At 37.6% G+C, this 26,054-nt stretch overlaps 1 protein-coding gene across 6 annotated transcripts in view; it reads left to right on the top strand.

Moving 5' to 3' along the window:
• Positions 1 to 26,054, top strand: part of LOC144082976 (uncharacterized) — a 140,228-nt gene that overhangs the window by 88,438 nt on the left and 25,736 nt on the right. For all 6 annotated transcript variants that reach the window (XM_077610492.1, XM_077610489.1, XM_077610490.1 and 3 more), the window contains one exon: positions 3,796 to 3,881. Coding sequence is in view for 2 of the 6 variants with exons in the window: in XM_077610493.1 (XP_077466619.1) it covers positions 3,796 to 3,881 (86 nt within the window). In the remaining 4 variants the exon portion in view is untranslated. The remainder of the gene's footprint in view (positions 1 to 3,795; positions 3,882 to 26,054) is intronic.

Genomic DNA, 26,054 nt, shown 5'->3' with positions numbered 1-26,054 from the left:
TAAATCAGATATTGAAAGATGGAGTTGTTTCAATTTTTGGAATTGTTATTCTTCTCGCTCAAATACAGATACAGAAATAAATAAATACAAAGAAAGATATGCGATATCTGTATGGCAGCGACTTTACTGGCACTTTGGCGCAGGCTGCCGTGGGTTGGATTCCTCCTCGGTAGTTGTGACTATATGTCCTCTTGGTAAATAGTTGTATGAATAGATCAAAAAGTTTCCAGTTTAGATGCTGTTTGCAATCTTTGGATTGATATGGTGTATTTTAATGTTCACACACCAATGTGTTGTGACTGTTGTAAACCCCTAAAATGGGATGTTTTTGAATTGCCACTGACCTCATTTCACCGAGATGGCACATTGCACAGTGATGATTTTCTTCCAGTCATTTAAAAGTCCATTTATGCATCTTTCTGGCCTTGATTTGACAATGTCAACTTCTGTCAAAAACATTTTTGCTCAAGGACATACTGTTCTGACGCCATTGCTTCTTTGTGATCGTCTTGATTTTTATTTTTTTTCTTGCTCTTCATTTCTTTCCTTTATTCAAATTCTGATAGAACTAATCCGATAAAATAAGATGATGTACATACCGTTGTTATATTTCCACATCAGATTTATGGATCACCTGACAGTATCAGATGATATTTTTTCAGAGGATGTCATATTAAAAAGTAACTTATCTCCTGTCTGCCTTCTCATCGCTTTCCCAATTTTATTTGTCTTCTCAACTTGGGATACGCAGGCAGGTGGCCAGAATAAGACATTTCGCTTTAGTGTTCATTATTAAAAAGTCCTTATGTCCACATGTCATTCTGTCTCATTAAGTGAGTGTATTACTTCTAAGTGAATGTACTTGTACTACTACTTAAGGAGCTGACACCTCGGGTAACCCGTACTAGAATTCCAAATGGCTTTCTTGTAAGTGCAATAAACATGGTCGTAGTTGCAACTAATTTAAAAAAGGAGAGCAAAAAAACATTTCAAAAAGTAGTGCAGGGGTCAAAATGTACATGGGACTCTGGAACTGGATTTAAATGTGTGCCTTCTCCGTAATATATTTTCAGAAAATTACATGATAAGCTATGTCTGGACAATCTTGTTGCTTATTGGGTGGAGTGACTTTTAGATTTTTTTTCCATCGGCCAAACGGGAGTGGGATGGATATATACTAAGTCGCACTGGAGTAAAAATTGCCTTTTTTCAGAGCAGTTTTTTCATTTGTCAGAAACCAAAAACAAAGTTTATTCATATAAAATAATTCACCTGTTAATGTAACAGATTAATAATAATAATTACTTTAATATCTTTATTATTAAATGTAGGTTTAGGAATTATATACAGTATCGTTGTCGAAAGAGCTTTCTGAATCATCCAGAATGAATACTGAAATCTTACAATTAATATAGAAAATGACAAATATAACTGAGTTTTGATTTAATGTTAACTTGCAAATTGATATCTTATGTTCAAATCCCCTCCGTTAGAGAAACCCATGCTGTCAAAATCTAATCCAACAGCACATGTCATTATCTTGTCGTTTTAAAATGATCCTTCGTAATCACGCTTTGACTGCCAGTGACATGTTTGCTGTGATTTACTTAACTTTAGAAGGGGATTTGGTGAAGTCATTGTGGGACTGAGCTCCTGGCTCCACTAAAAATATCGCAAGCTTGTTGTTGACGGAAGCTTTGAAACACAGGCTTTCATTATCAAAATACTTCTGGAAGCACTGAGCTGGCCTGAAATGATTGTTATTTGGAGTGACACTACCTTCAGAGTCACTCACAAAGATGACTATATAATGTTTGTGAGGGATGTCAAACTCATTTTTGTCATGAGTAACACTGTAGTTAAGTTTCACACAGGGGGGCTGCCATGACATGTACATTTATAATTGATTTATACACATGCAACAAACGGATGGTTAGCTAGTGGTGAAATCGAAGGTAAAGTTTGTGGTGGCAAAAAAATATAATTTTTCTTGAGAAAACCATACGGTCTTATTTTTTTTCTCTGTATCTGTCTGTGATGGCTTTAATATTCACAGATGATGTTTATGACTGTCACTGTCAAAGCATAATGACTATTTAAATAAGTATGAAAGTGTTTTTGTTTTCCTGCAGATTTAGGAAGACAAACTCTTGTTTTGTTTCCAATCACTTTAAAACAAATATGAGGCTAGCATCTCAAAGGCAATGTGTTTTTAGTATAACTCAGTCAAGCGGCACATTTGTTCGTAAGCTTTAAAAGTTAAAACCCTATTTGAAGAGTGCTTGTCGTATTGATTATGCGTCAACCTGCTAACGTGGATTCTCTGTTGCACTGGGATCATGTGCAATGTCATGTGGAACATCAGACAAGGAAGGACAGATTTTAAAAGTACCCTGACCCACTGATGATTTAATCATGGGATTGTCGGAATGAATCCATGTCAGTGTTGCCGCTTTGTTTTATTTCTGAGGTCATTTTTGACACACGCCTTCATTTATTATTGCTGTAGATTGAAGACATTGGAATTTGACACTAATAATAATAATTGAGTGGTTGCAGGCTTTTTTTTCAAGGGATTCATTTTTGATTCCGTTACTCAACCGAGACATGGAAGAGAGCTTTAACGCCGTAGTAAAGGTTAATATATGTCACCAGTCCATAAAAGAAATTCTGGGAGAGAGCTTTATAGACTGATAATTTCCGTAAAACGGATGGACTAATGATTTTTAAGACGTATCTACTTTTTTGGTCAAATTCCAGCCCGCCTTTGCTGGACTGGAGTGAATTTATAGAGGAAGTCAAGTAACAGGTGTACTTTAATTCATGTTCATGACCTTCACGCTTTCTCTTCAGAGGTCTTTTTCTGATGTGATTAACTTGTTTTTAGGGTCATTATTTACAGCCCTTAAAATGTCTAACCTTCTGTCTTGTCTATCAGTTTGCCCTGTTCCAATAAATCAATCTTGTTTGTATTATTTTTGCTTTTCTAAAAATCACAAATGATCCCTGGCATATCTGTAAACCGAATTTATTTAGTTGATTTTCAATCTTCACTCAGGTTTGCAATTACTAACCTGTTCAGAGTGGGTTAGGGTTCAAATCCATTGGATTGGATTGGATAACTTTATTCATCCCGTATTCGGGAAATTTCATTGTGCCAGTAGCAAGAAAAGGCATAGTTATAAGTTAGATAGTACAACAAAGCAAAGCAAAGCACAAAGTACAAAGCAAATCAAAGTAAATAGGATCATTAAGAATCACCAAATCAAATCATTAAGACAGAAAAGCAGCAAAAACACAAAACGAGCAAGAGTGGACGGAGCTACCACCACCGGCTGCCACTTGAACGGCGCCATTTTTGGTTGCGGTTGCAAAAACGGATACAGACTCAAAAGACGTAAAGTTGGACAAAAACTGGAACCACACACAGGAAGTCTTCCACAAGATGGGGAACTTCTGCAGACTGTGACCGAGGTAGAGAATATGCAGAGTCACTCTTCCAAGCTTATCCGCACAGTTCCTCAGTAGTCTGGAGCTGAAGACAACATTAGCAGAGTAGAGCCCCTCGACTCCGTTGCTGGTAAGCGCCGACAGCTCTTCCATCTTATCCCACGATGGAATGGTTGGTCAGAAGCGTTGCCTCTTCTCCACGCACTTTTGTCCTGCTCCGAAACTCCGGCGGCACCGAGCTGTTGCTCCTTCTGCTGCGTATTGTAACATATTCCTAAAATGTAACACATCACGGCAAAAAACCCAAAGGACCTGTTTTTATGTTGTTATTGATTTCTTTTCTAGATGAGGGCCGCTTGGAAATCCCTCGCTCCTGCCTTTCTCACCCTCGTCTGCCTGGTTGTCCTCCTTTGTCCTCTCCAAGAAAGCAGGTAGGTGTTCTTTCAGTCTCACACCAGTTTTCTTCACTTCATGACCAAAACACCTCAGATTAGGTTCAATGATGACTAACTAGGCACACTCAGGTAAATTCAATTGTTGGCGCCAGGATTAGTGTTAGAGTAGAATGTCAAATAATCAACAAGTTTTTTTGTGGGTTTTTTAACACTGCGATTCACTGTGTTCTCCTAATTAACCAAGCAATATGAATACCCACAATGGGAAAGCACCCAAACTTTCGGATTAAGACTTCAGTCTATAAAAGTACTTAAATGGTCACTCTGTTTCTAACCAAGTCAACAGGAAAGGTCCAAAAAAGAAGAAAAAAAACAACTACTAATTAATTAAGAATACATTTAGCTCAGGCTTCCTAAAAAGGGAGAAGAGACACTAATTTCTCATCTGATGAATTCCATTACACCTTATTTGAAAACCCTCTTCACGCTAGATTAAAGTTACTTTTAAACCAGCCATTCTACTCGTAATTGCACGCCGTTGAAATTACCCAGACGTTGCTGGATGTGCTCATACAATTTAGCACTGACAAAAAAAAAACACTGGGGACATCTAGAGAAGTTGCTTAAGCTGTAAAGCCATTTATAAATGGTTTCCTTTATTGAATAACTAACTAGTCTGCTAATTTAGGGCAGCATAATTATGTGCCGCTAATGAGGTAAACAGATGGGACAGGAAGGAAAAGAAACTGAGATTATTATCCTCAACTTGTTTTGGGGCTTGTGGGTCAACATTCACAAAAAGGTCACCTTATTCCTCATTAAGAGGACTAATTGATCATGGGACGGAAATAAAATGCCAAATAATTGATGTGTAAAGCTTAGTGTCTAAAAAACTATAGTATATATAATACTAAAGAAAAGATCAGCAAAGCTGGAAAATACATTACTATAAAAGTAATTATTTACAATCACTGGGAAAAATAGAGCAAAACAATTTTCCTTTGCAAAAACAACTCTCAGACGCACATGTAGCAAAACAAAACCCCCAAAATACTGCCAGATACAATTTGAAGAAAAAAAGGATAGACACACTAATTATACACTGGGGATGGGAAACAGGTAGAGCCCATCAGCAAACATGGTGACATGAGGGCAGGAAGTAAAGCTACGGAAATTAGTGCTTTATCGAAAAAAGCGACATCTTTCATGCATTATATATTTGCTAATGTTACTATACTAAAAAAAAAACAAGAAAAATGTGACTGAAATGCTGACTCCCAAGGGCATACATGTTGAATGTTAACACCAAAAGCATTGTGATTGGTTGGGGTATAGTCACATGACCATCAGGTGTTCACATTTCAATGTCAGAAGGTCAATCTTGGCCATCAAAATACGAAATAATAGCAGAAGATTGCGGGAAGAACTTTGTTGTTCACGTACCGACCGCAATGGCAGTGTTAAAAATCTACTCTGTTATTATATTCTATCAGTCAGACGGCCATGGCGGATGACCTGCTATAGGTCCGATTGCTTTTGACGACTTGGCATGACCCGGATCGCTGAGAACAAACACAGACACTTGTTCATCAGGGAAATGATCACCAGTGGCGAAAGAGTCACCGAACAACATAAAATAAGTCATTGATCAAGAGAAAAATAGCCGAGATGTACACACATAACAAGGGCAGTGAAAGACACGGAGACTAAGTGATTGTGTTGCAGTGATGAGAGGTTTCACACAATAATTATGGAGCACCATCTGGTAATTAGTAAGGTTGTGGCAGAGGACGTTGGCCCTATTGTCACCAAGAGATTTATAGTGACAATCTCTCATTCTGTGCAAAACTTTAACTGCCTTAAAAGCCTCTCCGAGAATACCTTTTGCCGCTATTTACTTTTTATGGCGACGCAATAGCATTTTGAGTGAGCGCATTTTGAGTTTGATCATTATGCAAGCTCACACTCGGGTGCGATTTGCTTCTCTGTGATACAAATACAAATACTAGATCCATACCTGTCCACTCGTACAGTTTTGGAGAAAGGGATTAAAATATATCTGTAATGAGACTACTTAGCACTCCTGATTGTTCGGAATGTTTCTGTTTTTAATGGTTCGGGTTGAAATGAAGTGATTGATTGTCGTATAATGGATATAAAACCCTGCATCGTATACCGTCATTGAAACGTAATGAGCAAGAAATCCATTATTATAATGTTGCTTCCTAGCATAATGCTGTATATCCAAGCAAGGTAAAATGTTGAATGTCAAGCAGTTGACTTCCCATTTACAGACACTTTTCATACCCGATCAGTTTTTCACCTGACTTGTATGCTAGATACAAAAAAACAGTACTATGCATCATTCCTGCCTCCATATGATGACATAATTGTCAGAATGATTCATTTACCAAAGAGGTTTCACACAACTGTACTCATCATCTCTCATGCACAACCATGTATTGTTCCATCTGCTGACAGATGATATTAGAATTTGAAAATGAATAATTTTTCAATCTTGCCACCATGCTGCAATAGTATTGTGAGACTTTATTTTACTCCAAATGGAGTTTCTAGCTATTGAAACTTTGAATATGCATATTTTCTGGAATTGGAAAGAATTGCCAACAGCCATCTCGATCTATAATATGCATGTCTACTTACACTCACTATTAATAATTCTATCTGTAAATGTCATAAAAGCATTTTTCTATGCCAGCTGAAATCGGACAAGAGGCAGGGTCAACCCTTACATTCATACCGATAGGCAATATATAGCCTCCAATTAACCTGCGACAATGTAAACGCCAGAAAATGGAGCCTCAAGGGGCACTCATACTGAGATGAGACAACTGGCTATGGCTGTCACAAAACCTATTAATCACTAAATAGAGCTGTCTGGAACGTTCTTCTGGGTTTTTGCAGTTTGATTTCACATTAAGAATATGCTATCCAACTACACCACTGATGATATGAATAGTCGTAAAAACAGACATGTTAATACCTGGCTTGAGGTGAGCTATGGTACAGGTCGGTCGCTTGCGGATAGAAAACCGCAGATTAGGAAATGTAGGAACAGGGGAAGTCAAGCCAGGATTGCAATTGAAAATTATGTCCTTTGTTCTTATTCATTTGAATGGACAGTAGTTTTCCATATTGTTTGGCGTCAAATATATTGGAATTGGACATTTGTTTCCGTAGCTTAGCCACGCCTTATTTGTCCTTAGGTCAGTTCAGTTGGAGTTTGTTATGGTTAACTTGACAAATATTTGATTTCCACTTCACTATGAGCAACAATGTACTAAAAATTGACAAACGCTGACAATTTCAAATCATAATATTTATTTTTTAAATTACCAATACGTGTTTATTTGGCTCTTTGACTGTGTTCATTTTGCTTCTTCTTATCAATCATATTAATTACTGTCAAACTAGATAATAGAAAGTACTTGATGAAAATACTTTTCTGATTACATTCTGACATGAGAGGACTGATAAATGGAGCGTGTATATTTGCGCAAAATTTAGCTCATTAAGAAACAAAGGCGTACCGAGTGTTTGCCCATCTGTTGGGTGGCCAAGAGGCCAACTGTAGTCTAATTGATTGATTGATCAATAACAGACGAGTGGGAAAAGGAGGTGGAGGTGGAACGAAGGGAGCCTGAGAGAACATGATTGATATTACATTAGCCTGAGTGAAAAGGATTGGAGCCAGCAAGGGAAAGATTGGAAGACAACGTAGCCGATGATGGATCGACTTGGTCGGAGATGAACTAAAAGCTGGGAGTGGCATGGCAAACAACTGACAAGAGAGGGAGCCGCACTGATTGATTGTAGAATATTCTGAAGAGATGGCAGAAAAAGATGAAGTGTTTGGAGTCACGAATAGAATGTAAAGAAAGGGAGGCATATGTTTATTAAATCAATGTAGACGGACTTGTAAAGGAAATTTGAAATCAGGAAACACTATCTATCACAACAGCTGCCTAAATTCCTCTACAGAACACATGGCATGGGATTAAACAACACCATGCAAATGTAATAAACCATGTCCACCCGTACACTGTTTTCATAGTTTCAAGACATCGTAGATAAATGAAGTATTTTTTCATATCAGATCAGAGTACACAACGCAGTGTGCGTGACATCGGTCTCGTCTGCTATGGGTTGACAGAGCCTTGAAGTTGTTTTTTGGGGGGAGCTTTGGGACACTCAGAAGTGGCTGTCACACCTCTTCCTGCTAAGCTGAATGATTTCAATGTGCTTTTGTTTGGAAGTGCAGTTTAAATGATCCGTGTTATCACGGAAACTGGTAAAACGCTTATCACCGATGAGACATGCTTTCCTAAGCAACAATGAAAAATAAATGCATTCGTGCTCAGGAATAGTAAACAGGCTTGCTCGTGTCGCCGCTCTTCACTTCCTTGCCTGTCTTTGTCTTGGGCTTTGCTGCGGGACCCTAGTGTAAAAAAGACCTTAACATTTTGAAGAACATAGACAGTTACAGAAAGAGCGATTTGGCAGACACGTCCTTCTACCCATATGAGTCCCGACTCTATCCTCAGGTCCTCCAGCCACCCTGTCACAATCGGTCCTCGTCAAACCAACCAGATGCAAAGCCCACCAACTTGGGAAAAATGCTACCTATTAAGTCCAAGGCAACAGTCAAATTGCAGCCCCTTTCCCGTCGATAGAAAAAAAGAGGTCATTTTAGGGTTGAGGGGGGACGATGGAAGAGTGGTTTATCACTTCCACTTCACAGTTCGGATACAGAGGGTTCGATCCCTGGTGGGTTCCGACTTTGGTTGAGCTCGCATGTTTCTCTGGGTAGTATTTTTTATTTTGACCATGGAAATAATTCCTCTTAAAATTTTAATGGTGGCCTCCTTTGAATACATTCTTTCAAATATTCCCTTAACCTTCCTGTATAAATGAATTTGACAAGGATGCTCGGTGAAGAAATCCAATCTGTCCATGTGCATTTATACTGCACATGAAATCTTAAAAGCTGCTCTCTTGAAGGTTTATCCTGTCAGTTCGAGTCCGCTATATTAAAGTATGTCATCCAAGAAACTTAATGGTCCTTAAGGAATGCGACTCCACCTACATAAATTATACAGTCAACACATTGGTGCACTGTTGGTAAACAAATGTATGAAAATAAATTGTATTAGGCATCTGCCATAACATGCCGGCTAATTCTGCAGCCTCATGAAGACGGTCTCAAAAAAAAGTCTGGGGGATTAAATTTTTATTATTTATTCATGTATGTTTGTGTGGCTATATTCCCTAATCCAAATTTATGACGTTAAAACAGGTCATTCTTGAAGTACGGGGAAAGATAGATGATGACAGAAATGGAGCCATGTTTGTATTTTGATTTGTCATCAAGTTTCAGTAGCCAGGAAGTATGAGAATGTTTATGTTCATTACGCTCAGAAGTTGTCGGGCCTAATTGCAATTACATCACACAGGACTTACACAATAGCCTATAATTTGCATTTCTCTCTATTGCACAAGTCGTGGGATTACACTTTTCATCAGCTCATTGTGAGTTCATCTTCTGCAGAGATTTAATTGCATCCAATGGGAAAGCTTGCGCAGCAAGCTGTTTTTCACAATAACTCAGTACCAGATATTCAAATAGACATGCATAACAACTTCTATATATAAAGATAAAACCCACTTTCTTCACTGTGTCCTTTTAAGTGAAAAATGAACATTCAAATTTAGTAAATTAGTCATGTCACATGGGTGTCAAATTATACTCTATATCCGATACGACGTAAAAGGGGAAGACGAAAATCATTTGGATATGAGAGGCTAGGATGAGTGCGCAACTAGTGCTAATGATGTGCATCAGGGCACAGTGTTAAGATTAATCACCTGTTAAAAAAATAGTTTTTAGCCTAATATTCACTGTGTTATTATTAAACCCAGTGTTAGTCATGTGGTAAAAAGAGCCCATAGACCAAAAGAAATGGCTGACCTACCACCCTCAAAGGATACAGGAGGGGAGCAAACTTCACCACAATCTAGACGGGCGTGCTCATTATTTCTTTTGTGATATGTTGCAGGCATAGTAGAAAAGAAAAGTAATGGCCAATTTTAATCCTGAAACGCACTTCTGCGCTTTGATTTCTCTGCATGTTAATACGGTCCGTGAGCTTTATGTCATCATACCTTTTAAATTTTATGGTCCCATTATTTGTTTATTTTAGTTTATTTCATTTTTTACATCATGCAACACTGCCATGGTCAAAGTTGAGTGTAGAATTGATGCAACCCAATGCAACTATCATGCAACATGTTGAAAACTCTTCACCCACGCAAGGATATTTCTTTGTGCGCGTTCTGTGTGTCAGGTCGTTACTGTCAGAAAACAATGTTGCCGTAAACTAAAGGCCAGTATATTTTCCCCCATATAACTATAGCCTTAAAAACATACGTCGGTGGTGGTCAGGGTGAAAATAATAAGTCGCACTTGAAAATAAGTCTTAGGTCCGGCCAAACTATAACAACGGTGCAACTTTCAGTCCAGAAAATACGGTCTGTTAATTTTCACATGCATTGCATTCACATTGCAAGTCAAATTGTTTTTCTAACATCAGCGATTCCATGTAATGTTTGCATTCATTAAAAAAACAAAATTAAAGTAGTCTGGTTCGCTGCAGGGAATTGATTATTGAGCTCATAATTAATTGAACAGGGAAGGTAACATTGCGTAATAAATTTGAAGATTTAAAGCCTATACTTTGACGCAGTTACTTTCCTCCTCGACTGTGGGTACTTGTGTTCCATAGGATATGTGGATTCTGTCCATTTGGGTGAGATTTAATGCAAGGTTTTTAAATGTCCACTCTGCAGGAGGATAAACTACAAACTGGAAACTGGGTAAATGATGAGCATTAATTGGTTTCAATATGTCAGTTAATATTATAGAAAATACGGAATGGCATTGCCGTGGCAACTGCTAATTGGGATCAGTCTGGCAGCCACTTTGAAGGGAGGAAAAATACTGTATAGTCATTGTAACGACACATTCAAACTGTTGCCTAGAAACAACTCTTAAGTAGAGAATCACTGGATTCTCAATCACATATGCAATGACAGACTGTAATTACTGTCAAAAGACATCATTTAAAATCCCTTTTGGAATATTACAAAATTAAAAGATAAGCACATCGTTAGAAGGCAATCAAAGAAAAACACTTTGCAATGACTTCACGATTGCATAACTAATATTCCCCATTATAATCCCTATCAAGTCTTGCCACCACAATTATTTTCAAAACACATCTAGCCCAGAAATCACAAGGAGGATACATATGAATTGTCTTTTATTCTTATTCAGAATGGCTGTGGAATGTTGAAAATCGAGCAATTGTCATCAAAGATTAATCTAACGTAGTGTTCCTAGCTCGCTAAAATGTGGGACACTTTTGATGAACTGGCAGTTTCCTTTGGGAAAATATCAATAGCAGAGAATGCACATTTTGAGGAACCCACATTCTCTCACAAATTCATCTTGTTATACTTGGAAAGGGTTAATCTGATTCATCTGGTTTGTCGTCAGTGATTGGGCCTGTTTGCCCCCTGTGCTGTAGGGATTGTCACTGGTTACTCACACTTAAACGGCATTGATAAATCAATCCTAATTGTCTATTTACACTGGACAGTCAAAGTGTAGTGTGGACATTATTGTCAATTCCCACACAGAGTGAGGCTGGCTGTCTGAATGCAATGCTTGCCAATGCTTGCAAACTTAACACAGGATGGTTGGGGACTGAACCCACGATCTAAGAACTGTGAGGCGCACGTGCTAACCGTTGTACCGTACCGCTTTTCTTTTTTTCACAAGAAAAGGTCTATGGATTAGATGAACTAAAAATCTGGGACATTAATAGAGAGGCGGGTTGGGGTTCAAGGTGGTCATAGTGGTGGACATAGCTGGACAGAGTTCAGAGTTCTGCAGAAAAATAAATATGAGTGTTATGACCTGGAAAGCAATAGTTGGTAGTTTGATTCGCCAAGATACGGCATAGCCAATTATGGTTAAGGGACGATCTGGCAAAGTGTAGAGCACTGGACTAACTTCCAATACTGCAGGTGGGGATGGTTTGCAGGTTTGCCTGCAGGCACAGAGAGAGTAGCAAACAAAAGGGAATAGCAAGAAAAGGACCAGGGTAGAGGAGGCCCTAGACTCCTAACACCCCAAATCAAAGATGGCCTCAAGGAAACCAAGCTGGAGCCCTGATAATATGGCTCTTCAATGTCCCCCGCCTCCCCTCAGGATGTAGGCAAAGTTCTGCTGGAGGGTTGAGTCAAAACTCTTTCTGACAGGGGACCGGGGTTCCTTGTAGAAGATTATAACATATGCAGGGCTGCCAGGGCCCTTGCCATCCTAGCTAACACACTCTCAGGTGTGAGTCAGATGACAGCTCTGCGTCTCTCATTACCCGAATGTCTAAAACGTGGTCTTGGCTGCAGGTCCCATGACACAACCACAAAGTCGACCATCCAAACACAGCCTACGGCCAAGTCTCCCATTCCCATGTGCTTATATAGACACTCATGTGGCATTCTGTGTTTCCGCAGATGTATCATACTTGTATGAGACAAAGAGAAGTGAGCACATGAGGACTAATAAGGGGGTTCCCATTGGCAGTTTGCTATTGTGATACTGCCACATGAAATAATTTGACGTGAGAAACGCGCGTGTGATGCTGTTTGTCATCGCTGCTCACATTCTATACAGAGAAAACATCAACATGTCTGGGGAAAAAGTGATCTGATTGAAAAACGGGTAAAATTAGAATTCCTTGTCACTTCAGGTACCCCCTAAAGTTGTTTTAATCTTCAAAAATGAAAAGGTGACAGAGACTAATACAACTCGTGGGAATTTTGCGGCAGAGACGTTTCTATGGTAACTTGAGGGTTGAAGTTTCAATCGTGCCATCGGTGTATTGCATAAAATATTTGCGTGAATCTGCTTATTGTCATGTTTTATTTATTGTTCTGGCTTGACAGTCATCTACTTGCACAAAATTTTGGTCACTTTTCGCTGCTGGTCACCGAGAGAATAAAGATGACAAGCCTGGTTTGGTCGTAAAAACACGTTAATGATTGTGAAGCTAATGAAAAATAAAATTATCTGTGCCCATAATGAAAAACTAAGACTAAAGTCGCATTGAGCACACTCAGAAAAACTCACAAAACACCGTGTTAGAACGAGGGTTGTAGGCACCCCAAAATCATTGTGAAGATACAATTTTGTTTTTAGACAATTGGAGGTGTTTGGAGAGGCAAAGGGACAGCAACTCTCATCACGTGAATTTTAAAACAAATTACAGGGTGCTACAAGTGTATTTCTGTTTCAGGAGTTTAAATATTAGAAACTTTCTTAACTTGATTTTTTTTCCGTATTCAGAAACAAAATTTTCCAATTGATGCGTTTCGTAACCTGAATATTTCGTATGTAGAGACGTTTGTAAGTAGAGGTACAGATTCCTGTACAGTATTCCTGTGGCCCAAGTCTTGCTCTTGGCTTCTAAAAAATACCTTTGTAACCAGCAGCGTGTTTAACTAAATTCCGTGGTTGAAATTTGACCTTGATGGGCGAAATGGACTGTGTACACGCATTTGTTGTCAAACTGCGTTCACAAAAGTGGTAAACCTTGACTTGATTTAGTTGTCACAGCCGGCAGCATATTCTCCAAAGAGAAAATGTACTTTCTGCCTGTTCAACCATGTGTTACAATCGGGAGATACTTTCAGTGTGTGTGTGTGTGTGTGTGTGTGTTAAAATGAAGGCTAGAATGAGGATAATCAATGATGCATGCAGAATCCAAATCAAACACATTTATGTTTCATGCTCTGCTGTGGAATTCAATCATTTTCCCCTTATTTTCACATCCCCTTCAATATTCTAAACAACTTAAAATGTAAATAACTTCTATTCCGCACATGATTTATACACTTACAGCTCCACAAATAATATCCATAGGGCGCAAAGTATATGCTCTATTTATTAATAATGTAAACCACCATTCCTCTGTACGGTCACTATTATTATGACCCTTGAACCCCATTGTTACAGTAAGTCATTATGAAATGAGCTACACCAGCAAAACATGTACATTACAGATTCACCCCAAGACCTAGTACTTACTTTAATTGAATTCTATCGCTGAACTCCATAACCTTGAGGGGAAAAAAAATCACACAGATGCAACTCTACTTTACTGTCACAGAAATCTCCGGTATATAGCTGACTACACATCTTCCGAACATTGCCTGTTGCTTAGTGTCATAACGGCGGTTCACTCGTAAACGGAGACGGGGGGGTTAAGAAAGTCTTGGTCACACTACACTGTGTAATGACACTTTTCATCCATCCAAAACGGCGGTGAACATTCGTCGGCGAAATATCACTCGAGGCCAAGTGCTATACAAATTAGAGGGAGTGTAAATTTGCTGGTCCTTTTCTGTCACATCATCTAATTTGATTAACTTGGCCATCCTTTATCATCAATTCATTAAATTACACACACAAAAATTGCCAGTGATCTTTATGTAAAATCAGGCAGTCGGGTGATAGACGATCTCCTTCAAAGAAGATTAAAATTGATGAGTTTATTATGGTGAGGATGGAAATTGTAACGATACCAATACCAAAATCAATTCAGGCATTCATTGTTTACTTAGATTCTCCAGCATGTCAACTGAAACTGAAAAAAAGTGTCTGGAACACATTCCTCTTGTAGTCATTATCTTCCTTGTGTCCCAGCCAGACCTGTTTAATTAGGTTTCATCTTGAGGCTAATTTAGAACATATTGAGGAAAAAAGATCATTGTGTTTTCAGCAGGGCTGAGCATGTTTTACCGCTTGATTTGCCCTCACATGGCATGAATGCAGCTTGACTTCCATCTTGTTCTGATACTCTTTCCAACATCCTTGCAGATGTTTTCAATAAACAGCCAGTTGTTTATATGGCCACCTTTTAAGAGGCAGACGGATTCCATTACTTCTCTTTGAGAGTATACACAGTAAATCTTTAACCGAAAAGGCACGTGCTTTTTATATCAACTGATTTTTTTTTTAATGGCAATGTATGTTAAGTGCTTCCTAAGCAGCCCAATTTAACGATCCAACTTTTTCCCCTTTTTATCGGACTTGTTTATTACATGATCAGTCTTTTCTCCCCTCAAGCCAAACACATCGTACTACATACATTGAATAATTTTGACAGGTTAAATTGGCTGTATTCCAGTTATTTCAACAGTTAAATTTTTTTCAACATAAATATGTAATATATTATGGTTTTTCTTCATGTTTTATCGTTGAAAATAAATGCTGTGGGGCAGACATTCCATGAGGAATCACTGGCAATTTTTGTTCATTTTAATTTCCTCCCAATTTCAAGAGACAACAATGAAACATATAACACCAAAGAAAAGATATTTGGGCCTTGAGTGTCTGCCTTGAAATGTCTCTGAACATGCCTGGAGTGGGTGATAAAAGGTGAACAAAAAACAATTGAACCACAAAAGTTGTGGTTCTACAAAGACAAGAGCTTTGTGCTCCAAATTGCCAATGACAAGACTTCTCTCTCTAAGCACAAAGCTCTTGTCTCAGAGTCTTGACTTTGGATGTGATGGTGGGGGAAGAAAACCAGAAAAGAAAAAGAACCAAATAAAAATAGGCTATGCCATCTGAAAGAAAGGACAAGAAGAACAAAGGGGAATGGAAGTCAAGATGAGATAGATGAAGTGAAGAGTACTGAAAAATTGCAGGGCAAATTGATGAAAGTGGAAATTATAAAGTAGTACCTTGTACAAAGATGTTATTTATATACATATGTATGTATATGTATGTATGTATGTATGTATGTATGTGTATATATATATATATATATATATATATATATATATATATATATGTATGTATATATGTGTATATATACACATATATATGTATGTGTATATGTGTATATATGTGTATATATATGTATATATATATACATATATATATATATATAGATGTATATGTATATATGTGTGTGTGTATATATATATGTATATTTATATGTATATATGTATATATATATATACATATATACATATGTATATACATACATACACACATACACACATGCATACACACACACACACACACACATAGGTCGAGTGTTCAATCCCCGGTGGGTTTATAAAAAAAAAAAAAACTTAGATCTGCAGTCTGCATTGTAGCATATGTCTTCATCACAATGAACACATGAACACAAAGACACACTGTTAAACAATGTCTCTTTGAGGGAAACTCAATGCCGTTAAGGTAGTAGCTGAAAGATTGATGGCCATTTCTCAAAGCGCATCGACCGTTACGGTTTGTTCACTACTTTGGCGACATTTATCAAACAACCAAGATCGCTTCACACTCCGAATACAAAATAGATTTGAATATTCTGAATGTATTAGGATGTTTTGCTGTAGGTCATAACAGTTTTACTGTCCTTATATGGGCTCGTCGGAGCATCAATTTTACATTGTAGTCTAAAAGCATCTACTTTCAGGATATTTTTCCCATAATACACCATGAACGAAAAGCCATTAGATGTATATATTGAATATTTGCTGATTTTATATATTTGTAAATACATATGTAAGAACAAAAAAGGTCATCAAAACTATTTACTTATTTATACATGGTTGTCAAAAATATACAAATATTCATTCATATTACACTAACTACATTTTATAAGTTTACATGAATGAATAATGCAAAAATGTTCATGTTAAAAAAAAAATCAAATTACTGTCACACATACTGAGTAATGCATAAAATAGTGTGTTAATAGTATGATTCAGCTTAATAATGAGACAGATAAGACTTTTGCCTTCATGTGAGCTATAATGGCTCGATATCAGATGGGAAGCCTTTTCTATATGCCTCGGTAGTTATCGTTTTTCCAAATCTTAAATTAAAGAAGCTTATACTAAATTGCCATGTGTTATCTTTGCAATAATCACAGCGTCTATGAGGATTGGAATGTTGTAGGGGTGATGGGATTATAATCACATGCCATCTGTGCTCCGGGTTTGACGCCAACCCATAGTCAGCTCGTAGAAGGCTCCAGCTCCCCCATTAACCCTTACATAAGCAGCACAGATGATCAACAAATGAATGTGAATAATTCATATTAAAAAAAAAATGGTAAAATGTACTGTACATTTTCGTAATCGCTCCTGGAAATTCCTTACATACAGTAATGGTTAAAACATAAATGTTTAGTCTTCTCGTCATAGTAATTATTGTCTGACATTTTATTGTTACCCTTTTTAGCCAAATACCACAATGGTACTGAAAACACATGCAATTGTTGAATCGGATCTGATTTTGTGATCAAAAATAGCCGTATTGAGCACCGACCGATACTGAGCATCGTATCGAAACGTCACTATATCGTTTATTTTATACTTGTTCATTGGACTTCATTGGAGATGGCACAATCTCGTATCTTCTCTTACAATGACAATAAAGGCCGTTTGGATTTTACTGGTGATACTTTTTTATAAGTGAACCCATTGTCTCATGCACGAAAGTCATAGAGTGAGAGGAAGTGCTTCGCAGTTACCCTCCGACCAGCGAGGGTTAACCGCTCCGCACCCATGCTGTGCAAAATTTACCTGTAATATTTTTGTTGTCGTGTTAAAAAGATTGCTTGGACAGGTCAGCATTCCACTAAACAGGAAAATGTTTTTCTGGCCTTGAGTCAAGTGCTAAAATACTGTCTAGCTTGCAAGTTGTAATAGCCCAAAAAGGGTAGTAAAAACATCCTTAGGGTTTTGTCTAGTGCCTGGCACCCGATTTTGAAATGTACATTTGTCACATTTGAAGCCTTGCCTGACTTTACTTGTTTATCTTGGGACTGTAGGCTTCTTTTTTCGAGATGATTGACTGAATGTTTTGATGACAAATTGAGTTTTTGTGTTTGCATGGCTCACAGTAACAGAATGTTCTCCCTTCAGTGGCTTTACATGGCTGACTGATTTATGTATCTGCAGCGTTGCGATGGATTCTTTAGGGATTCCTTGGGAAGCCAAAGACCGGGGCAACATGATAATGCAATCCGCAGCAGGCCTGCAAATATTAGCGTACACACCACCCAACATCTGGATCAGTGGTTCTTAACCTGGGTTCGATCCTAACCCTAACCCTGAATCTGTTAGCTCCAACAAGGTTAAAAACCACTGATCTAGATCCTTGGAATTTGAGAATGATTAATGATCAATTATAAAATTATCTATTGTTTAAAAAGCAAAGCATTATTGATTTATATACATTTTTGTCTTACTATTTGGAAGAGGGTAGGTAGTCAACATGATAAATAAGTAGTAGTCATGTATTCATTCAGTTAGTACCGTTTCAAAGCATTAGAATGATCAAGTTGACAGCATATTCCTATTTACACCTTAATTCAGATGTGTAATGCTTTTATTGATTCATTATCTTTCCCGATTATCCTCACCGGGATACCGGACCCTGAACTAGTTGCCCACTATTAGCAGAGCGCAAACATGTACAATCAACCTTACTGACTTTTACACCTAGGAACAATTTCCAGTGTACAGTTCATGTTTTTGGAATGCGGGAGTAAACCTGAAGACAAAAATACAACCGTATGTAGGCAGGAGAACTCCAAGTAGACGTATGTCGCACGTAGCGTTAAGTAAGGCAATAGTCTGACAACAGCTAACGGTGACTAGTGTCCTTAAATACTGCGCTCTAATGACCCGCGTATGTGCCACACAACCTCGCCCATCCAAATCAGTCAAACCGAGAATAATAAGAAAATTGAGGCATAGGAAAAACATTCAATCTCCACACAGGAAGGCTGAACCTTCTAACTTCAACTGTCTGGCCCACGTGCTAACCACTCTAGCACCAAATATCAAATTAAATACTAGTTGTTTTAACACGCTCCGCAACACATGATTAGAACACCCAGTAGTGATGTGTGTGCTGCCCATAAACAATGATTTTCATTTGACTTTATTTCACTAGCTTGCATTATTTCCCTCCCTGTAGGTTATTCCCCCGCACAATCCTTTCTTTTTAAATTTAACTCCCTCTCTCACCTTTTAAATTGCTGCAGATTTTCCGCAATATCGAAATACTTTTTCCAATCAGTCCCATACAACTAGTCTTGTAACCTGTTTGTGCCTAAGAATAATCACTCATCCTGGGTTCATGCCACAGCTTTCATCTGCTCTTCCATATTCATGCCTGGTAATATTACTCATACCCAAGAGTGGATCTTCTCCCTGCGTTTTTTTTTTGGTGGAAAATAATTTATTTTGCTTCCACAAAACTGCACCCTGTGTTAATGTATTTCATGTCTCTTTTGCATCGTTCCGTGCAGTAGTCATAAATTGAAAGATGATTGCTGCTTCTCAAACAGCCAATATCAATCCAAATGGAATTCCCAACGAAATGTACCCAATCGCCGTATCTTTGCACCTTTCTATGAATAAGGAAAACATTATTGCAGGTGTGAATGTATCAAGATCATGTTTTCTGAACAGGAATGACTACTTTAATATTTTATCACACACCGCTCTGTTTAATTCGTACGAAATCAAAACCAGTGTGGCACGTTTTGAACCTTTGGGTCGTGTTTCTTCTTTAGTGCTGCCAGTCAAGTTTAGTATCCAATAGTAGTCCTTTATATTCATCGCCTGTGGCTGAAATTCACTTGTCACCTCAGCCTCGACATATACTGTAATACAAATAAATCAAAGTATAGAATAAATATTATTAAGTACTAGTAAAATAAGTGCAGGAACGATAGTCCGATTTGTTTTCAGAACAGGTACATGAGTCCAATCTAAACATTTGACAGACCTTTTTATACTACTCTTACACAAAAATTAACATTAACACAAAAACCAGTGATTATCACCATCATCACCACCTTGTGGACTTCCTCTATGTGGCTCCATTTTTTTACCTAGGTCTACTATGTCTTCTGTGTCTGTCTTGCTACTGCAACCAAGAAATTTCCCGAATACAGGATGAAATAAAGTTCTAACCTAACCTAAATTTTATTTATCTCCCTTTTAAACTGCAAAGTATCAGACTTGCACTTTATATGAATAACTGCAGTGAATTTTTAAAGACAGCCATTTTGAATTTGATTCTATTAAATTGATCTTTATTTTTATTTAATATTAAAAAAGGCACCAAATTCAACAAACATGAACATTGTGCATAGTTTAATGCATTTGTATGTTAAAGTGCATTTTGTGCACGGTAGATAATTATGCAAAACAGTCAAAACTGAGCTCCCTATTTTGTGTACCAAGCTGTGTCCATGTGCTTACTTGGTGTATGTTAATCATTTTTAATTGGGTCTTCATTGCGTGTGTGTGCGTTTGCGTGTTTTAGTCATTGTTAATAGGATCCCGGAGGACAACCTACATGAATAAACACCCAAGATCGAGCAAAAAGATTAAAAACACAGAGGAGAAATGTCCACTGTCAGCAATAACTGCACTAAAACTCTTGTTAAAAAAATACTTCTCCTAATTTTGATGCAAAAAAGTTTTTTTAATGGCAAGAAGCCATTCATTTTTCATCTGGCTAGTCAAAGTGTCATCAACAAATGGGATTCATTCAATGTCTAAGTCGTTTTTTATCAAGACAAATATATTTTTTAAAAACATTACTTTATTTTTTTTAATTAGATGATAATAGCTGAATTATAATTCTGTCTTGTGAACCAGTTTTGTTTTTAAGCCCACATTTTATACTCTGTGCATGAGATAATTCATTCTAACTTGACACTCGCATAAACGTCCATTAATCATTGTAAAACCTAAAGACTTTTCCAAATACATTGCAGATTAAACGTGATCTGAGGGTCCACCACATTTGCAATTCAAATGGAGAAAAAGGAAGTCATTGCGGAAAAACTGCAGCACTTTTGATGACCACCCAACCAAACTATTTGACACATTTGCTACTCTTTTCTGCTCTTGCTTGGATTATCCTTGTTAAAAAGGATGTGCATAGACTTTTAACTAAAACTGCTCCTGCCATAATTTTATTCCTTAGCCTACGCCAGACTTCACATGAATAAATTCAATACACGCCAATTACTACCCTGCCTACCTAGAAGTCACGAGTATCTTAAGCCAAGTATTTTCACGTTGCCCTTTCTTTACTTCAATGGAATTTCATACCATTAAGTAGGACCATAAACACATGTTTACCTTCTTAGTTTTTTTACTTTGGGTTGATCAAGCATCCTATTTTTCAGACTAGAGCCTGCTACTATTTTCCCTCCCTTTTTGCATGCATGGATTTTCTCCGGGTACTCCAGTTTCCATCCACATCCCAAAAATATGCAGCCCCTAACTATGATTGGTTATCCTTTGTCTTCTTGTCCTCTGCGATTTTCTGGCCACCAATTCAGGGTATGCCCCGACTGGGGTAGGCTCCAGCACCCCCCGTGACCTTTGTGAGGATAGGCGGTTCGGAAATTGAATCAAATGAATGCATCAGAATCCTGTAAAATTTAAAATGAGAAGAATACCTTTTTGCCTTTTGAAACATAATGATTATAATTTGGCATTATTATCATTAACACTATCATAAAGACATCAAAAACACATTAGCATACGCTCTACACATTGATATTCAAGTGGCATCTCCTCCTGTCTAAAGGAATTGGCCTTTCATTAAAGCCAACTGCCCATGATATATGAGTGAGCTGCACTTCCAAGTTCTTCAGAACTTTCTTACCGTGAGTGTGCACTTAAGTCGTTTACATCTACCCTCTGACTTTTTTAACCCTGATAAGACCACCGATTCAAATTTCATATTATAAATAACATTTCTACACCGCGAGACGAGCAGCAATATTTTGGACAAATGGCCAAACAGAGAGTTACACAGAAATAAAACACAAAATACTGTGAGTGCACCATTCCGCTAAATTATGACAATCTCAAAAGCCAGAAAAGGAAGTGGACCACAGTGGGTTTGAAAAAAATAAGATGCTTATAATGGCAGTGTTTTCTGTTTTTCTCATGTCTTACACAACACGTATAAACCATTTTTTCAATTTCTATCTAGCCAACATCAAATCAATCATATAGCGGCCCTTTTAATGTTGATTTTTATTAAAACAAGCACAAAAGAAAAGCACAGTCACGCCCCTAAAATCATAACCTTGGCAACAATTTAATTATACTGCCTCTCTAATCACGTCTTCCTGAACATTTGCAAAAATAAAATCAAGGTACTCCTATTCCACCTTTAGAAACATACCCATTAATTTGACACATTCGTCAGTTCATATGCAAGGCATACTTTGAACCTTTCCCTTTTGCTTATTATAGAAAGTAGTGCACTGTAATGTGCTTGTGGCTATAGACCACCTGACAATTTGTGGTCTTATATGTTGGTACGAAACTATACATGTCTGTGCTTTTGCCAGCTATAAACAAAATTGATTAGCTTGCGGGGGGGAGCTCCGCTTCCACAGTGCTTTGATGCTTTGTATCAGAGCACACATGAAGAGCTGTAATCCCTCGGAGCGCTGAGCATCGTTTATTTCTGGCTATGTTTGTCTAATTGAAATAGTGCCATAAAAACACTAATGCGAGACAGAGAGGAAGATCCAATTTAAAAAGTTGATGAGGATGGTGTTTTCTCACGGGAATTGATTATTCCTACCACTCAGTTGATGTTTTATTTTGGCCGAAATGTGCAAACGCCTTGAGAGAAACTAAAATCATGTGTTTTGTACAGACGTGTTAAAAGTTTGAACTAAAATATAGTTGGAAAAATGACATTCTGGGGACTTAATAAAAATTGGGATGCAAGACAGCTGAATAGCATTACATTTTATTTATTATTTCTCTTTATTTATGTCAACAAAATGGCTTTAGAGGAGCTTTAACAATGTCCCTGTCTTTTATTTTTTGCCTCATACTATTTCAAAACCTTGCCGCAACAACATAAAATTATAAAAATTCAATCAGTAATTATTTTTTTCGAAAACTACAATCCAAAAGGTACTCTGTTTCCTTACTTTGTCAACACCAACATGAGGTAAATCATCCAAGAGGGAAAATGGGTTCATTTAACTCACTCAAAAAGATGGATGGTCCTGTTGGTACCCGCGGACAGATGTCAAATGATCAATTGCCTGTGTGTGGATTGGGTGCTCTTTGAGGGTTTTACTGAAAGCAAAAAATGGGTATATTTTGCCTGAAAAAGGGTCATCAAAGAAACTGGGTTGCCTTATTATTAAATAAAGTTTGACTCATTTAGTTCATATCACACTTAATGTGATGGATCGTCTTAGTCTATGAAATATCTAGTCATCCGTTTTATATACCACATGCCCACTTTAGTGTTTAGTTTCGTTTGTAGATTGTAAACTTGTTTTTTTTATTGAAATGCAACAGTGGTATGAAAAAACACCAATTACTGTTGTTACCATGTTTAAGCTGGTATGTTTTGCCATGCCTGGCTGCGTCTATAAAAACGGTGTGTCCTTTGTGTGTTTAAAATACAGAAATAGCACTCGTTATTGACACTGCGGCTAAAAATACGATATGCTGTATAGTTGTGAAAATACGGTAGTTATTTTTCCGCCAACATGGTTATATTTTGCTGATGGAGCTCACAGTCAGATGTTTTTTTTCAAGATTCTGCCACTATACATCTCTAGGCACAGATTCATGTTTTCTCTATTTGAGGTTGATTTCAAGTGTTGTAAGAAAATCAATTTGACAGTTGTGTGGTAACGTAGCTCCGGGCAAAGAAGGCTAAGGAAAAAGAATCCATTGCTAATTTGGGAAAATATGAACATACTGTATGAACCATTTGAGGAAAGATTCGGAACGAGCGTAAAGGTCAGAAAAGGAAAGAAAGGAAAGAAAATCAAATGGCAGATGGATCGACGTTAAAAAAGTAGCAGGAATTTTTAGGTGGAAGAAGAGTGCATAATAACCCAAAAGGGCAATTTCTATCTGACAAAATAAAAATGCCCTCTTTTTTTACAGAAAAGCCGGTGTCAGGAGATGAGGGTGTTACAATGAGTGAGACTAGCTTACTAAATAATACAAAAATGGCAAGACAAGGTTCATTCTTGCATGGATACAAATGCCATATGCACACAAAACAGGGCTTTTTTTTTTGAAACAACAATTTTGCCCTCTACGTCAAAAAGTTTTGTGTACTTTGTTTCCAAAGGTTTGAGTCTTTTATGCTTGGAACAGTACTATAAATGAATGATAAACCAGATTTGGGAGGCTCGGGCAATACTATACTGCAAGAAAAACAAAGATTGATATGATGGGGGAAAAGTCAGATTTTTAATATAGATGTAGAAAAATCTTTTGATCGTGTGAGATGGACCTACTTTCACGTATTCGTTCATTTATTATCAAGGATTAAATGGCGTTGCGTGCGGCCAAATTGAAATGGAGAGGTTAACTAGAGTTGGATGTTGCCAATATCATTCAACATCTTCATTTTATTACATTCTCAAGCAATCAGGCAGAATCAATACAGCAAGAGAGTGGAGATAAGAGGATCAGAACACAAAATTAGCTTAATTACGGATAACGAGATAAGGATGCCTGGTGAAACCAAATCTGAGCTTTTCAATGTAGACGGATCTGTTGCAAGAAAATGTTCATTATTCAGGCTGCGGATCACAGATCTTAGATCTTAAATCACTAAATTACTCCAATAATAGAGATTTTTCAAAAATACAAACTTTGGTCAAACTGGGGAAATGAATTACATGAGTGTATCAGAAAAGGGCTTGACAAATCAATTATCTACACTCAGATTAATAAGCGTTTAAAAGGGCATTGGGAGGCTGAACATTACAGTTCTTGAATTTTCATTTACGAATATAAATAGAAAAATGAACACAATCCCAAAATGAATAGATTTCTACTAATCCATGTCTGTCATTACGAACACATAAAAAATAGGAAATAGATTATTTACCAGCCATACTTAAAATGATGCAAGAATAAATTCTATATACAGCAAACCAGAATTTACGTATTGATGACACGTTTCATATGTGTACCCACTTTAACGTGTGCGGTACTCCTGTGGAAAATGAAATTGATGTGCAGGAACCCGTGTGGAGTTTTCATGTTCTCCCCGTACCTGTGTGGGTTTTCTCGTTGTGCTCCAGTTTCCTTCCACGCCCCAAAAAACACGCTTGAAAACCTTTAAAATTGTCCCTAGGTATCAATGTGTGCATGATTGGTTTTTTATCACCATGTGCCCTACGATTGGCTGGCAACCAATTCCACATGTACCACGCCTACGTCTCATAATTAGCTGGGATGGGCTCCAGCACCCCCATGATCCATGTGAGTATCAGAACAATGAGTAAACAATGGATTCAGCTTGGCCTCATTCATGCAACACTGCTCAATCCATTTCGAGCTGTTATTGTAAAGCTCTCATATTTCAATTGATTATACAAACAATTCACGTTGTGTAGAAGAGAAAAAAATGACAAATCCCTCTCAATGTGGAATGCAGACAGCCTTTTTCATCAGTTCTCTTATCCAGCAGCGGCCGATGCGCTTCACCCATTCATCTATCCCCATATGAAATGGTCTTAGACTTGCGTAATTTTTCAGTCACCAGTTTTCCACTAGCCCTTCTTCTCCCACCCCCACCTCCAAGTGTGATCTAGTTTTCCAGGATGGAGCAATTGCCTCACATCTGAGACTTGCAGCACAATGTTTGTATTGGCAAAGCCTGCACCTTTTTTGCCAATTTTTTTAGTGACCTGTGAAATTGGATTTTAGACATCTCATATGATTCTCTTGATAGATTGCAATTAGTTCTCATGGGGAAGGCTGAAATAATTCAAGGAAAATTCGAAGCCTTTATTGTTTTTATACAGACGCAGAAAAACGTAGATCTAGTACAGATGAAAGATGTTGCTTTTAAATTGTGCAAAAGTACATCAGGACATTTCTTGTACACTCCACATATTTTCTGTCTGCTCTGAATAGGACAAATATTTACAGAATTCACATGCTTGATATGCACTACGTGATTATATTAATGATGTTGATTTTGGTGGGAAATGTTGGACATATGTCGCTGCCCTTGGAAAGACAGAGCTACAAATTTCTCAGTCCAATTTA

Source organism: Stigmatopora argus, chromosome 9 (genome assembly GCF_051989625.1).
Source record: "Stigmatopora argus isolate UIUO_Sarg chromosome 9, RoL_Sarg_1.0, whole genome shotgun sequence".
In the NCBI taxonomy this organism is placed as follows: Eukaryota; Metazoa; Chordata; class Actinopteri; order Syngnathiformes; family Syngnathidae; genus Stigmatopora; species Stigmatopora argus.
This window is presented reverse-complemented; position numbering and strand designations above follow the sequence as displayed.